Source organism: Myotis daubentonii, chromosome 9, assembly GCF_963259705.1.
Source record: "Myotis daubentonii chromosome 9, mMyoDau2.1, whole genome shotgun sequence".
Classification (NCBI taxonomy): Eukaryota; Metazoa; Chordata; class Mammalia; order Chiroptera; family Vespertilionidae; genus Myotis; species Myotis daubentonii.
In genome coordinates this window covers 85,999,927-86,015,465 of record NC_081848.1, presented here as the reverse complement: position 1 = coordinate 86,015,465, position 15,539 = coordinate 85,999,927, and the positions used below count along the sequence as shown (strand labels likewise).

The following is a 15,539-nucleotide window of genomic DNA, read 5'->3' as shown; positions in this document are numbered from 1 at the left end:
GCCCCCTCTCCCCGACACCCCCTGGAGCTGGGGGATTGTTCCCTGCAGTGAGCACATCTGAGGGACCTGGGGCTCGGGGATGGGGGGGGGCCTCCGCCTGGGAATGGGTGAGGACCTCCCGGTTCTCCGAGCTCAGAGGGAGCCCCTCAGAGTCTCCATCGCCGGCCCTGTAGGTGGGCCACTGCGGCGCTCCGGCCGGGCAGCCGGGGGGGTGCAGGGCAGCGCCGGGGCCTGCGGCTTCCACCTTCCTGGTCTGTGGGAGGCCTGTGTGGGCGTGGCTCTCCGAGGCCCCTGGCGCCCGACAACACAGACAGACAGGCTCCGGGAGGGGGCGTCCAGACCCCCACACGCGGCCACCCTCCCCAGACCTGGGTTTCCTTCAATGTAACATTGGGGGGTGTCGGGGGCTGCGGGCCTGGGGCTGTGGGGGTGGGCATGCGGGGCGGGAGGGCTCAGTCCTGAGCCCACGGCCTCCAGGGCGGAGGACAGAGGGGGCTCCCGGCAGGATGGAGCGGGGCCGGGCGCTGGGGGTAGAGAGGAGCTGCCTGTGCCACTAGCGGGGCCGGCGGGAGCCGGGGGACGGGGGGATCGATCGGGCGTTTGCAGACCTGACGTTCTCCTGAAATCCAAGGGGGAGGGACAGACGGACAGACGGACGGACAGACCCTCGCCGGCACGGCAGCCCACGCACCCGGGTCTGCACAGGGTGTATGAACTCTGCCCGCGTACACCCACACCCGCTTTGGGGGTGTAAACGCTGGCGTCTGCGGACACCCCGAGGCCATCACCACCAGCAGGACAGCGAGCACATCCCTGACCCCCAGAGTGTCCTCATGACCTGGGGACCCCTCCTGCCCCCCGCCCCCCACTCCGGAGGGGCCGCTGGCCTGTTCCTGTCCGGAAGGGTTGGGTTGCGTTTTCTAGAGTTTTCTGTCCGTGGGCTCACTCGCTAGTGCCCGTGTGGCTCCTTCCCGGGGCGTGGCCATGCGCGGCCCCTCCAGGCTGTGGCGTGTCGATTGTTCTTTTTTATGACCAAGCATGTTCCTGCGTGGGGATGGGTCACGGCCTGCGTGTCCATCACATGTGACATTTGGGTCGTCCCAGGCGCGAGCTGCCATGCGTATATGTGCCCGCGTCTCTGGAAGGACTTGCGTGTCCTTTTTCGTGGATGAATACGCAGGAGTAGACGGCCCGTCGCACGGTCGGTGTGGATTTTACTTTTTTGTCTTTTTAAATATATTTTTATGGATTTCAGGGAGGAAGGGAGAGAGAGAATCATCAGTGATGAGAGAGAATCATCGATGGGCTGCCTCCTGCACGCCCCCCGCCAGGGATCCAGCCCGCCACCTGGGCACGTGCCCTGACCGGGGGTCGAACCGTGACCTCCTGGTTCCTAGGTCGACGCTCAGCCCTGAGCCCCGCCGGCCGGGCTGGGGTTTGCTGTTAAGAACCCGACCGCGCGGTCCTGCATTCCCGCCTCCGAGAGCATCCTGTGCCTCCCGCCCTCGCCCACACTCGGGCGTCGTCTCGCGTGGGCCCACCCCGTGGCCGGGACGTGGCGTCTCGTTTCTAATGTGCGTTCCTCGTGACTGTAGACCCCGACCCGCTCCCACGCGCCCCCACCCCCGTTCAGCTCTCTGAGGAGCGAGCAGGGTGTCGGGTCTCTGCCGTTCCGGTGGCGCCGCGTGTCCCTCAGACACAGGGATGCGCGTTTTACAGGTTACCCCCCCCCCCACGGCGTTCCTTCCCGTTCTTTTAAAGACGAAAACGGGCACTGGCCCCTCTGGTCGCGTTGATTTGTAGCTCTAATTTGAAGCTTACGTTCCGATCGCGGTTACTTCCTGCAAACGCTGTACGCGAAGGCGGAGGTGAGCCACGTAGGTGAACGCCCGACTGCTCCGGGCCACGTGCTGGAGAGAGTGGCCCTCGCCATCGGGTCACCGTGGCCCCACGAAGCCTGGGCCCGCTCCGGGCGCCGGGCGGCCCGCGGGTCCGTTGGTCTGTCCTCGCGGCTTCACAGATCGGCTTGAAGCCAGTGAGGTCGCCGGCCTCCTGCTTCTCGGTGCGTCCGGGTCCTTTGCGTTTTACACACAAACTGTAGGAGCCGCTCGTCCGTGTTTACGAAGAGGCCGGCGTCCTCGCTGGGACGCACGGAGCCCGGGGGCCCACGGGGAGGGACTGGATCGGCGCTGACGCCGAGCCTGTGACCCACGGGCGCCGTCTCCCCGTTCATCGTGACCTTTCATTTCTGTCGGACGACGGTGGTGCCCAGGGCCAAGGCCTCGCACTTGTTTTTGTTTTCTGGGCAGGCGCCGATGTCATACTTTCATGCTGTTGTCGCTGGCGTTTGAGAATCCTGACTTCTGACGGCTTGCTGTTCGCGTGGAGCGCCGAGACTGATCTGATGTCTTTGTCTTGTCTCTGGGGATGTCGCCCGCACCCTTCGTAGCTCTAGCTCTGGGTGTGGGTTAAGTGGATTCTTTCGTGGCGATGAGCGTGTCTGCGGTGAAGGCAGCTCTCCCTCTTCGGGTCCCACCTGGGTCCACGTCTTCTCCTTTCCCAGGTTTTCCTCGGTGGACGGCACTGGCGGCCTCTCTAGTGCGCGTCCAGCAGGTGGGAACGTGACCGTCCTCGCCCGTTCCCGCCTCAGGAGCGACCACGGGACCCTCCCGTCCCCCGCGAGGGCGTAGTTTCTGTAGATGCGGCCGAGGGCCTCCCCCGGGACGGGCGCTCGCAGTTCGCTTTCTGTGCGGCTTGAACGCAAACGGAGGCCGTTTTGTCAAATGCTTGTCCGCATTTCGCAAGAGGGCCCCTGGCTCTCTCTCCGTGAGTCTCCTGCTCTGGTGGCCGATGCGGGTCGAGCGCCACGCTGAGCTGGCGTGCCTGGGCGGACCGCGTGGCCGTGTGTTACCGTGGTGATGAACGGCGGGCTTCCCCTGCCACGGTTCCGGTCCCGTGGAGCGCGAGAACGCCGCGGGCTACGGTCCCTCCTGCGTCTGGTTTTGGTCCCAGAGTAAGGCTGGCGAGACGAGCGGGCGGGGGAGGCGAGCCCCTCTCCGTTTGGGGAGGGTTGGGGCGGCCTTGGCCTCGCCTCTGCCGCCTGTGGAGGAATCGCCGGGCGCGGTCCAGGCCCGAGTCCTCAGCGTGGGAGGTGGTCACGGGATCGCGCCGTAGCCGCGGGGACATAGATCACCGACGTCTTCCCGGGCGGTGGGGTCCGTGCCTTTGAAGAAGCGTGTTCCTGCCGCCCGAGGTTTTAGACGTGTCGGCGTGTGTTGTGCGTTGGACGTGTCGGCAGGTGTTGTGCGTTGGACGTGTCGGCGTGTGTTGTGCGTTGGACGTGTCGGCGGGTGTTGTGCGTTGGACGTGTCGGCGTGCGTTGTGCGTTGGACGTGTCGGCGTGCGTTGTGCGTTGGACGTGTCGGCGTGCGTTGTGCGTTGGACGTGTCCGTGTGTGTTGTGCGTTGGACGTGTCGGCGGGCGTTGTGCGTTGGACGTGTCGGCGGGTGTTGTGCGTTGGACGTGTCGGCGTGTGTTGTGCGTTGGACGTGTCGGCGTGCGTTGTGCGTTGGACGTGTCGGCGTGTGTTGTGTGTTGGACGTGTCGGCGGGTGTTGTGCGTTGGACGTGTCCGCGTGCGTTGTGCGTTGGACGTGTCGGCGTGTGTTGTGTGTTGGACGTGTCGGCGTGTGTTGTGCGTTGGACGTGTCCGTGTGTGTTGTGCGTTGGACGTGTCGGCGTGTGTTGTGTGTTGGACGTGTCGGCGGGTGTTGTGCGTTGGACGTGTCGGCGTGTGTTGTGCGTTGGATGTGTCGGTGCGCGTTGTGCGTTGGACGTGTCGGCGTGTGTTGTGTGTTGGACGTGTCCGCGTGCGTTGTGCGTTGGACGTGTCCGCGTGCGTTGTGCGTTGGACGTGTCGGCGTGTGTTGTGCGTTGGACGTGTCGGCGTGTGTTGTGTGTTGGACGTGTCGGCGGGTGTTGTGCGTTGGACGTGTCCGCGTGCGTTGTGCGTTGGACGTGTCGGCGTGTGTTGTGTGTTGGACGTGTCGGCGGGTGTTGTGCGTTGGACGTGTCCGCGTGCGTTGTGCGTTGGACGTGTCGGCGTGTGTTGTGTGTTGGACGTGTCGGCGTGTGTTGTGCGTTGGACGTGTCCGTGTGTGTTGTGCGTTGGACGTGTCGGCGTGTGTTGTGTGTTGGACGTGTCGGCGGGTGTTGTGCGTTGGACGTGTCGGCGTGTGTTGTGCGTTGGATGTGTCGGTGCGCGTTGTGCGTTGGACGTGTCGGCGTGTGTTGTGTGTTGGACGTGTCCGCGTGCGTTGTGCGTTGGACGTGTCCGCGTGCGTTGTGCGTTGGACGTGTCGGCGTGTGTTGTGCGTTGGACGTGTCGGCGTGTGTTGTGTGTTGGACGTGTCGGCGGGTGTTGTGCGTTGGACGTGTCCGCGTGCGTTGTGCGTTGGACGTGTCGGCGTGCGTTGTGCGTTGGACGTGTCGGCGTGTGTTGTGCGTTGGACGTGTCGGCGGGTGTTGTGCGTTGGACGTGTCCGCGTGCGTTGTGTGTTGGACGTGTCGGCGTGCATTGTTCATCTGGTCCGTGACGTGAGCACGTGTGGGACCTGCAGTGACATCCCTCCTCCCCCCTGAGATCGCCACGTGTGCCTCCCCGTTTGCTTTTTCGTCTCCAACGTGGCTGGCGTTTCCGCGACTTCTCTGATCTCCGCGGACAGACCTCGGTTTGGGGTCTCGTTGGCGTTTCTCTCCCGTTTGTCAGCTCCGGGATTTCTGCTCCGATGGGATCTGTCTCGCTCTGCGCGCCTGGCCCCCGAAGGGGACGCGGGTGCCGGCCAGAGGCCTGCGCTCTCCGCGGAGGGCCCTGCGCTCCACGTCGATCCGAGACTCGGTTTGTTCATTTCGCCCCCGAGACCCGGGGGGCTCTTGCGCCGACCGGTGCCGTGACTGGTGTCACACGGGACGGCGTGTCCTGACCGCGGACCCGGCGCGTCTCCCACTTTACGGTCTTCACCCTCCCTGGCGGCGGGTGCGTGGCCTCACCGTCACGTGTGCGATGCGTCAGCAGTTCCGCGTGCTGGGCCGCGGACCGTGTGTCTCAGCTTCGTTTGGGTTGTTTGCTGCTCGTGGGCCGAGCTGGTCCCCGGGGCTGAGCTCACTCGCCCTCGAACCCTCTTTTTTGTTCAGGATTCTCCGTGGAGATGACCCTGTGGACCCCAACGCTCGCTTTTCTTTCCTCCTTTTCCATCTCTGCTTTTTCTGTTGTTTGTTTTTTAAATATGTTTTTATTGATCTCAGCGAGGAAGGGAGAGGGGGAGAGAGAAACATCCATGATGAGAGAGAATCACGATCGGCCGCCTCCTGCAGCCCCCCCCACCCCCACTGGGGATCGAGCCCACGACCCGGGCCTGTGCCCTGACCGGGAATCGAACTGTGATCTCCTGGTGCCTAGGCCGACCCTCAACCACTGAGCCACGCCGGCCGGGTTCTCTGCTTTGTTTGTTCTTGCCGGGTGCCCTGGCCGGGAGGCCGTGGCCCCTCACGTGGGGTGGGGGTGGCTGTGGGTTTCAGCGGAGCCCCTTCCCGGCCGGGAGTGGGCAGTGAGCTGGGTTTTGCCAAGCGTTTTCCCTGCGTCGGTCGAGCGGGTTCTGCGTTTCTTTCTTGGCTGGTGAACATGGCGCCCGGCACCGGGGCCTCTCCGGGCGTCCACCAGCTCCGACTTCTCTCCCTCCTTCCCCTCTTCCTAACACCTCGCTGCTGCGAGGCCCCGGTGGCCCCTCGCTGACCCCCTCACGCCGGCCGTTCGGCCAGGACGCGTTTTCCACCAGCACATCCCGGGCCGGCTTGCCAGCGCCGGGCGGGCGGGCTCCGCATCTGCGGTCACGAGGGAGCTGCCTGGGGCTCGTGTTCCCGGAGCAGCGTTGCTCTTGGCGTCAGGTGAGGGGCCGGCGAAGGGCTGGGTGGCCCGGCGCCCGCTCAGGGGGAGCGGGGGGGGGGGCTTGGGCGATGGCTGCCCCGCTTCCCGAGATGTTGGGGGACCGTGCGGAGCCCCCGGCCCAGAGCTGTCTTTGTGGGAACCCCGCTGGGACCCCGTGTCTTCCCTGGACCCGGCCCGGGCGCCCTGCTCCCCTGAGCCGCCGCGGAGCCTGTGTGTCGGTGGAGGGGCTGGTTCCCACGTTTCCGCGAGCGGAGCCCGGCCAGCTGGGGAGCGAGGCCCCTCGTGATGGATGTCAGCCCGGGGCCTGGGGACCGTGGGTTTGCTGCGTCCGCACGCAGCTGTTCGAGGAGGGGCTCCTCCCTGCCGGGAGAGGGAGCGCGGGCTGGGGCCCCCCGCCCCCCGCCCTCCCCGTGCTGCTGGCCGTCCAGCGGGCGCCCCGCGCTGGCTCCGGGGCAGGGCGGCCGGGTGGGGGGATGTGGGAGGGGGCCTCCAGCTGTGCTCTGGGGGCGCAGCCCCCCTCAGGCACGGAATGCGGGGCCCGCCCTCCGCGCCCAGCAAGCCCTCGGCCTCGCGCTCGCTCCGTGAACTCCAGCCTTAAAACAACACGCGGCAAAAGCTGCTCACGTGTCCGCCCTTCAGACGGCAGAGTCTGCACCGTCCCCTCCCCGTCCCCTTCCCGTCCCCTCCCCCTCCCCGAGGGACAGCACGGCTCCCGTCCACCACCCGTCCCGCCCCGATGCCGGGGGGTGGGGGGGCGAGGGCCCGGCGGGCCCGGCGCACACACGTGCACACCGCGTGCGCTCACGGCACCCGCTCCCCACGGGCACGCCCCCCGCACACACAGGCCCCCCTCCCCGACCGTCCACTGGGTCCCTGGGTCCCGGGCGCCTCGGCTCGGCTGCAGGAAACCCCACTTGCACACACGCCTTCCCGGCCCCTCGGCCGGACGGTTAGAGAGGCCGTCCATCGGAGGCTCTGGGTTTGGTGCGCGTCTAGTTCCGGGTGAATTCTTCCATAGAACTCTCTAGAAGCTCGAGCTCGGTGGTCACATCCCACCGCCCGTCGCCCCGCCCCAGCCCCCGGTAGGTGGCGACCACAGGGTGGGCCTTCTTTGGGGTGAACAGCCCTCAGTAGTGGGGTCCCCGCGTGGCCGGCCGGTCGACGGGAGTAGCCCGGCGGGGGGACGGGGCTGCTCTAAATGCGCGTGCAGCTGGCCACGGGCGCTGGGGTGTCCGCCGCGGGCACGGCGCACGGCCTCCCGCTCCCACCGCCAACTGCAGGGCGGCCCCGGCCACTGCTGTGCGCGAGGCCGTGTGAGATTCACGGGGCTCTTGGCCCCGAGCCCTGCAGCGGGGCTGGGGGGGTTCCGGACCTTCTCGCTGTTCAGAGTCCTGGGCGCCCCCCCCCCCCCCCCCGCCCAGCGTTTCCTGCCCTCAGCCCGGGCACAGCGGCTCCTCTTCCGGGAATGCCCTCCCTCCGGCGTGAGGACATGTCTGATCCAGCCCCCCTCCCCCTCTGCTGCTGGTTTGCAGTGACCTGTGGGCTCCCTGGGCCCCAGAAGCCTCGCCCGTCTCTGCCCTCAGTTCAGTGGGGCCCCCCTGCCTGCGTGCGTGTCGGGGTCCCATCAGGCTGGGTCCGTCCGCAGAAACCCCATTTCCAGTCCCGTCCCCAGGCCCCGGGCTCAGGGCCTCAACGTGTGAAGTCGGAGGGGACACAGCTCCCCCTGAGCAGGGACTGCGGCATGGGGCGCGGCTGGGCCTGTGGAGCAGGGACATTGGGGTTCACGCTGGCCGTGCTGCCCTGGTGCCCGAGGAGAGCGGCCAGGGCTTGTCGCCTGTGGTGTCATGACTCCTGCCAGGGTGTGGCGGGCGCCAGGGCCAGGGCCTGCCCAGGAGGAGACCGGACACCCCCACACACAGGCTTCTTGCAGAAAAATAAATAATCTACCTATACCTGTGTCTCTGTCTCTATCTATCTCTATCTCTATCTCTATCTCTATCTCTATCTCTATCTCTATCTCTCTATTTCTCTATCTCCACCTCTACCTCTACATCCACATTCATATCTATGTCTATATCCATATCCATCTATATATCTATATCTATACCTATACCTATACCTGTCTATACCTATATCTATATCTATATCTACATCTACATCTATATCTATACCTATACCTGTCTGTATCTATATCTATATCTATATCTATATCTATATCTATATCTATATCTATATCTATACCTATCCCTATACCTATACCTGTCTATGCCTATATCTATACCTACATCTATGTCTACGTCTACGTCTATGTCCATATCTGTATCTATTTCTGTGCAGGTTCCTGTGAAGCCTATAGAAGTGATGTTGGAGATATCGCTTTATTCACCCCCTAGGCTGTCGAGGGGTGAAGGGAGGGGGAAGAAAATAAGTCGGACACGCAGTCCTGTCCCATAGGATGGCTGGGGTGGGGCCACCCAGCGCAGGGCAGGCTCGGCTCCGCGTTTAGGGCCGGGAGGGCCTCGCTGGTGGAAGAGGCCGGGGGCCGCCCGCCCGCATGAGGGAGACGGAGCGATCCGCTCAGAAGCCACGGGCCACGCGGGGGAAGCCATGCGCGAAGCAGCAATCGAAGGACTATGGGAAGGAACCGGCGGGCCCGGTTTTACACTAAATGCGAACGGCCTGGACTTCTCTCGGGTGGGAGGAGCGTGCGGCCACGTGGAGAGCTGGGGCGTGGCGTGTGCGTGGCGTGTGCGTGGCAGCAGGGCGCCGTGTGCCCCTCCCCCAGCGCTGCCTGACGGCGGGCGGTGCTCACACCGGGTCCCCGGGCTGCCTGGTGCTTCGCCGGGTTTGCCAGCACTGGCTCCCACACCGGCGACGTTCCCCCGTTCAAAGCAAATAGCCATCGAGGAAACGCACATCACCTGGCGCACAAACACGCGGACACCCGTCCGCCAAGCCTCCCAGCGCCCGCGTCTCCGTGGGGTTCCTGGGGCCGCGTCGCCTTTGTGTCCTCAGCGCGTCACCCCAGTCCCGCCCACAGAGGGCCATGCCTGCCTCCCTGACCCGCCAGGTGCCGGGGGGCAGCTGTGCCCAGGACCCCTCGGTGCAGCGGGCAGGGTCCCGGTGCGGGGCCCCTCCAGCAGCCGTCCATCGTCAGTGCCGTGGGTCGGCCCGGTGGCGCCGTCGGTCAGTCCACGTGAAACTAAAGTGGCCGAGGGGCCGCGCTGCCACGCCGCGTGGCCGTCTTTATCTGGAGGCGGAGCCGGGAGCCTGCGGTCTGGGGTGGCTCTGGCTCACGATGGGGGGGCCCAGCACAGGCCAGGGCCCCGCGTCGCTCGTCTTGTCCTGATTCTCCGAGGGGCTCCGACCCATTCGCGGAGCTGGTGACGAGCGCCAGGAGTCCGCAGGCACCGGCCTGACGGGGGCAGAGAGGAGTGTGGGGCGGGAGCAGGACGGGTTTGCTCAAGGGGCATCCTCACAGTCTTGGTGCTTCCTGAACGGCTGTTGGCGCCGCCAGAGGAGTCCCCCGGATGCCCACGTGGGGGGCACGCAAGGCTCGGTCCAGGTGGCCACGGAGCCTGCAGAAGGCAGCACAGACCCGAGCGAGGGCTCGGGAGGGGCGGGCGTGGCCCCCGGAATGTCCCGCGTGGGGTGGGCGCTGGGCTGGGGGTCCGTGCTGGGCCAGGTCGAGTGGAAAAGGCAGGCCCGGCCTGAGGAGCTGCTGGGAGCGGGTCGGGGTCCCCTGGGTTGGGTGAGTCCCGCCGCCTGGGCCGGGAGAGGCAGGCCGGGGAGAGAAGGCCGGGCCGGGTGGTGTGAAGGGCCTGGTGTGTCCTAGGGGCTCGGGTGTCATGTCGAGGGGTCTTCTGAGTTGGGGGCGGCATGGGGTCCCGATGGCAGGGGCCCTGAGACAGGTGTGGGCGAGGCCCTCCTCCAGCCCCCACCCCCCGCCCCACCTGTGCTGGGACCTGGGTCCTCCTTCCTTCCTCCGGTCACTTCTCTCTGGGGGCCGTTCACCACCAGGGGCACCCCTCCCACCACTCCCAGCGCCCGGTGGGCAGGTCAGAGGTCGCGGGCAGCAGCGGGCAGACTCTCAGGGTCACTGTGGGCAGCCAGGACTCAGGCCAAGGCTGTGGGGGGCTGTGGGCAAGGGAAGCGGCTGAGCACAGGGCTGAGGAGGAGGTGGACGGGGGAGCCGGGCCGGTCAGTTCCCAGTGGGGTCCCAGCAGACGGCCCTGCTCCACCCCACCTCTGCCCGCTCCACGGGGCGCCCCCGGGCCCTGCCCCACGCCCGGCGACTCTGGCGGGACGGGGGGTGGGGGGCGGGGCGGGAGGCGGCGTGCACGGAGGCCCAGCTGTGCCCAGCACATGTCACGGGGGCCCAGGAGCCTCACGGGGGGGCGGCCGTAGCAGCTGCCCGCAGGCGGGACCCTGAACAAAGGGCGCTTTGAGCAGCCCTCGCGCCTGCTTCGCACCGTCCGGCCAGCTGACCCCGGAACGCGGGGCCCGCTCCCTCTGCGGCTTAGCGGGGCCCACGTGGAAGGAACAGCTGCCCCGAGCCGGCCAGCCGCTGGGGGGACCCTCCGGCCCCCGGGTCTGCGAGGCCATGGGAGAGGCAGCCCCTCGCCCTGCAGCGCACCCCCGGCCGGTAGGTGGCTGGGCAGGCCCCGCACCCAGAGGCCTTCGAGGGGCCCTGGCGCCCTAAGGTCCCCAGGCCGGACCGAGTCGGGCACGTCAGCACCCACAGGCCACCAGGGTCCGCGGTGACGTCTGTCCTGGACCCGATTCCTGCTTTTGGTCAGCCCTGACCCCAGCCTGCTGTCCCTCAGCCTCCTGAGCCCAGCCCCTGAAAGGTGACCTTTCCTCTGACAGAGCAGGGTGCCCGGGTCAGAATCACGGGGTTGCCTTGGCTGCGCAGCCAGAACCCCCGAAACGAAAGCAATGCTTTCATCCCAGAGGTGGGGGCACCCGGCTGTCCGGGCGAGCGTGTGTGGCCCGGGCCCCGCTTGGTCCCGTGCGAGCAGCTCAGGCTCCGGGGCTCCCAGGCGGCTCAGGCACAGGTGCCCGCAGGGGAGCCCGGACGCTGTGCCCTGACCCCGGGACCCCCGGCGGGGCCTGCGTGCCTTCTGCGCCCCAGCCCGCCCTCTGTGCTCCGGTCCCTGTGTCGTGGCTGCAGCCCCTGGCCTGAGCTCGGTGGTTCCTTCACTGCTGAGCTGACTGTGCCTGAAGGTGAGGGGCGCGGCCGGAGGCGGCTGGGGGGACGCTCCTGGCCACAGCGGCCGGCAGGGCTTGGGGCGCTGCTGCCCGGGGTGTGCCCGGAGGGTCCGGTGCCGCGACCCGCCGGCGAGGGTCCAGGCGTTCCCGGCTCAGCGCCCAGGGCTCCGGTTTCGCCATGTCCTCGCCAACACTTGTTGTTGTCTGTTTTTTTCTTTTTTAAAAATCTATGTGTATTGACTTCAGAGAGGAAGAGAGAGGGAGAGAGGCAGAAACACCACGATGAGAGAGGATCCTGGATCGGCCGCCTCCTGCACGCCCCACCCTGAGCACGGAGCCTGCAACCCGGGCACGTGCCCGGACCGGGAATCAAACCGTGACCTCCTGGGTCATAGGTCGACGCTCAGCCCCTGAGCCACGCCGGCCGGGCTGTTTTTTTCTTTCTGATGGAGCCGCCCTGGTGGGTGTGAGGGGCGCCTCCCGGGGCCTGGTCTGTGTCTCCTTGGCGACGAGGGCTTCCGTGGGCTTCCTGGCCGTTGGCGCATCTTCTCAGTTCTGCGCCCGTTTGTAACCTGTGTCTGTGGGAACGTCCTTACTGACAATTCTGAACGACACAGATCCCCCCGCTGAGAGGGGGGTGAGGGTGGTGGCTGCTCGGACCCCGCACGTCCCTGCGTCTCAGGTCCGGGGGCCTCTGGCAGGCGGCCATGCTTTGTCTGTACCCAGTCCCGGCGCCCAGACCGGCCCCGGCCCCGGCCCATCCGTGAAGCCAGCAGCCAGAGGGCAGGCTCGCTTTGCCGGAGGGTCAGTGCGGGGGGTGGGGGGTGTCTGGGTCTCACCCCTGACGCGGGAGAGGCCCCTGTCCTCCCGCCTTCGGGGCAGAGTTCAGGGCCATCTCCACGGGCGCCCGGGCGCACACCCAGGGCTCCCTGGGGCCCATCCCTCCCAGGACAGACCCCCGGGCATGACGGGTGGGCTCTGAGGCCGGAGGCTGGCCCCCCTAAACCTACAGTGAGGAGGGGTGTTCCCAGAAGGGGGGGCGGCACCACGAGCCGGCGCCACCTGGACTGGACCGGCCGGGACATCGGCCCGGGAGTGTCGGCCACAGGAGCCCCAGGACCCCGCCAAGGGCGCCTGCTCTGAGGTCCAGCCTGGCCGTGGCCCTGAGGGCCATGCTGCCGGGCACCGGAGGCGGGTGGAGGCCACAGGCTCGGGCCTCCCTCCCGTCCCTTCCCGGCAAGCCGGCCACCGCGTCGCCGAGCCGGGGGCCCGGGCCACTTAGATCCGGTGAGCCCGGCGGCCGGCGGCCGGCGGCCGGCTCTGCATTCCAGACTCAAACAGGATTTGGGGATTAGCATTGTTTAAAATTATTCCTACACCTCGCCCTCCGGAGGGGTCCCGCGCCTCGGCCGGCGCCCCCGAAGGCAGGGCCGCTGGGTCCCCGGCGCGGAGGCCGATGAACCGGGGGCCACGCCGCCGTCGGCGGAGGCTCTGACGGTCATTCCTTTAAGGCCTCGCCCGAGATGCCTGTCGCTCCTGATCTGATTAGGAGGCGCTGACGAGTTCAGTGATTTAAAAATGCCCCGAAATGCGAGAAGAGCCTGCTCGCGGGCGGGCGGGCGGCCGGCCGTGCCGCGGGGGCGTTCGCGAGACACAAGTGAGCGAGACGGTCCCTGCCGGCGGGCGCCCGTCCGTTCCTCCTCCCTTCTTCGTTCCGTGTGTCTGCGTCAGTGCCCGCCTGGGCGGGGGGTGGACAGATGGCCGTGCCCCCTGACCCCTGGGCTCAGCCAGCTCCCAGCCAAGGCCGCTGCCCCCGAAGCTGGGGAGAGAGGAGGGACCGGTGCCTGCCATGAGGCCGCAGAGTCTGCGCCCGTTTGCCCTGCCGCTGTCTCCCCGTGTCCCCAACCACACACACCCCCAGCCCCCGAAGGACTCGACCTTACAAACTAAGAACGTTTTTGCAAAAGGCAGGCAGGCGGCGTTCCGCAGGCTCGCCCGTCGCCCACGGGCCGGGCCCCACACACAAGCCGGCGGCACAGGCATCCCATCGCCCTAATGCACAGCGCATGAGTGCCCGCCGGCAGCGCCCAGCGCCCCTGTGCCGGGCTCCGTGGCGGGAGGGCAGACACTGGGCGTGGGAGCGGGGCCTGCCGCTGCCACCCCTGGGAGCAGACGCCCCTGCCAGCGCCGGGTCCTGGGGTGGGGGCACGGGACAGGGAACCAGCTGCCAGTGGCCTGACCCCCCGATCGGCGCGTCTTACTGAGCACAGCGCCCTCCAGGCCCGTCCCCGGGGGAGCCTGTGTCGGGATCCGCTTCCCCGTTGGGGCCGAGCGCGATGCCGCTGTGTGGAGGCACCACGGGGTGTCGGGGCTGTTGGGGGCCCGGGAGATGCCACCCACATCGAAGACACCTTTCTTCTGTTTCTGGGGGTCTCCGAGGGTTCGCCCCGAATCGCCGGCTCGGCCGCGGCCTCTGCCAGGCACGGCGATGGGGTGTGTGCGGTGACGTGCCTCCCTTCGCCTCTGCCCGCGGCCTTCCCCGGCCGGCGCCGTGCAGGCCACGCGCTCCGTGGCTAAGCGCGTGCCCGGTATTTCGTGCCCCCTGGATGCCAGTGTAGACAGAGCCGCGCTGGCAGCTTCCTGTGCAGATCGCCCACTGTTGGCCGGAACAATGCAGCGGACACTGCGAGGCCGCCGATTTCTGTGTGCTGACCCCGTACCCCGCTTTGCCAGACCCGTGGATGAAGCCTAGCAGGGTTTGGGGGGGTCGCGAGGGTCTCCCCGGCTGAGTTCGCATCACCTGCCGGCAGACGGGCTCTTCTCCCTCGTGTCCAGTTTGAATGCCTCCCGCCGCCCGTTCCTGCCCCCCGGCTCCGGCTGGAAGGCAGGGGCTGCGTCGAGTCGATGGGGGAGCGGGCACCCCTGTCTTGTTGCTGGTCTTGGGGGGAAGGCTTTCACCTCTCCCCATCCAGGCGCAGTTTGGTGAGGGCTTTTCTGGGGACTTTACCCCGTGGAGGCAGCGCCCTCCTCCTCCTCGTCTGTGGGGCGTTTTGGGCCCGAAAGGGGGTTGAGTTTTGCCGAGCGCCTGTTCCGAGCCGGCTGAGGTCGTGTGTTTGCTCCTCGTTCCGTCGGGGTGAGGCGTGGTACTGATTGAGGCTCACACGCTGAACCGTCCTTGCATTCCGAGGACAAACCCCACTTGGTCGTCGCGCCTCATCTGTTCGATATGCGGCGGCCGCGCCTGGGTCTCACCGAAGGTTTTACCATCCACGTTCCTGAGAGACGCGGCTCTGGGTTTTTTTTCTCTTTCTTTTCTCCTCGTGGTGCCTTTGGCTTCGGTATCGGGGTGATGCTGGCCTCGCCGAGCGAGTTGGAAAGCGTCCCCTCCTCTTCAGCTTTTGGGGGGCTTCGGAGACGGGCCGGTGCCGGTTCTGTGAGCGCCGGAGGGACTTGCCCAGCAGAGCGGGACGGGCCCGATGCCCGCCTCCAGCTCCCGGCCAGTCCCAGGCACGTCCAGCGTGGCCTGCTTCTCCCTGGTGTCGTCCTGGGAGGTTTTGCGTTTCTAGGAATCGGCCCGTTTCACCCGGCCGTCCAGCGTGGTGGCTGGCGTAGGCGCTGGCCTTCTGAGTTGAGTTTCACCCGCCTGTCTTCCCTTGTCTACCCGCCCACCCGCTCTCCCTCCCTCCCTCCGTCGTCCGTCTGTCCACTGTGCGTCCATCCGCTGTAGCTCACATTGGCCCGGCGTCACCCAGGTCCCCGGCTGCAGGCTGACATGGGGCACAGCCTTTTTCGGAGCCTGGGCGATGGCAGGGGTCTCCCCCGTGGCAGTCACGGCCGCCGACATTGACCCTGCCCCTCCTTTCGGGACGTGGCCAGTGATGCCCTCGGACCCCACTTGGCCCTTCTCGCTGCGGCCCAGCTCCCTGCCCGAGGCTGCGGGTGACCCTGGAGGCTGCACGGCTTGAGCTCGGGCTCCGCACTGTGCAAAGCGCTGGCTGGAGCCTGCAGGCCCCGGGCCAGGCCGGGGCACCCTCCCGACCCAGAGCCGCTCCGAGCCCGGGGGGCCCGCCCTCTGGGCCTGGTCTGAAGAGCAGGGCGCCCGCTGCAGGTGGCCTGGGCGGGCAGGCCCCGGTGCGGCTGCGGAATGGGTGGCGGAGCGGCCGCGAGGCGAGCTCACGGTTCTGTCCCCACAGGAGATCGTGCTGGTCGTGTTCTTCGGGACGGAGTACGTGGTCCGCCTCTGGTCAGCCGGCTGCCGGAGCAAGTACGTGGGCGTCTGGGGGCGGCTGCGCTTCGCCCGGAAGCCCATTTCCATCATCGGTGAGTCCCGTCCGTCCCCACGGAGTGTCCCCCCAGATTCCTGGCCAGCGCCCCAGGAAGGGCGG

The 15,539-nt window shown here is 67.4% G+C and overlaps 2 protein-coding genes across 3 annotated transcripts in view; one reads left to right on the top strand and one right to left on the bottom strand.

Moving 5' to 3' along the window:
* The window catches only part of LOC132241847 (insulin-like), a 394,596-nt gene that overhangs the window by 177,459 nt on the left and 201,598 nt on the right, over positions 1–15,539 (bottom strand). The gene's annotated exons all lie outside the window — the stretch shown is intronic.
* Positions 1–15,539, top strand: part of KCNQ1 (potassium voltage-gated channel subfamily Q member 1) — a 222,236-nt gene that overhangs the window by 29,870 nt on the left and 176,827 nt on the right. For both annotated transcript variants that reach the window (XM_059710702.1, XM_059710703.1), the window contains exon 3: positions 15,348–15,474. In XM_059710702.1, coding sequence (XP_059566685.1) covers positions 15,348–15,474 — 127 coding nt within the window. The remainder of the gene's footprint in view (positions 1–15,347; positions 15,475–15,539) is intronic.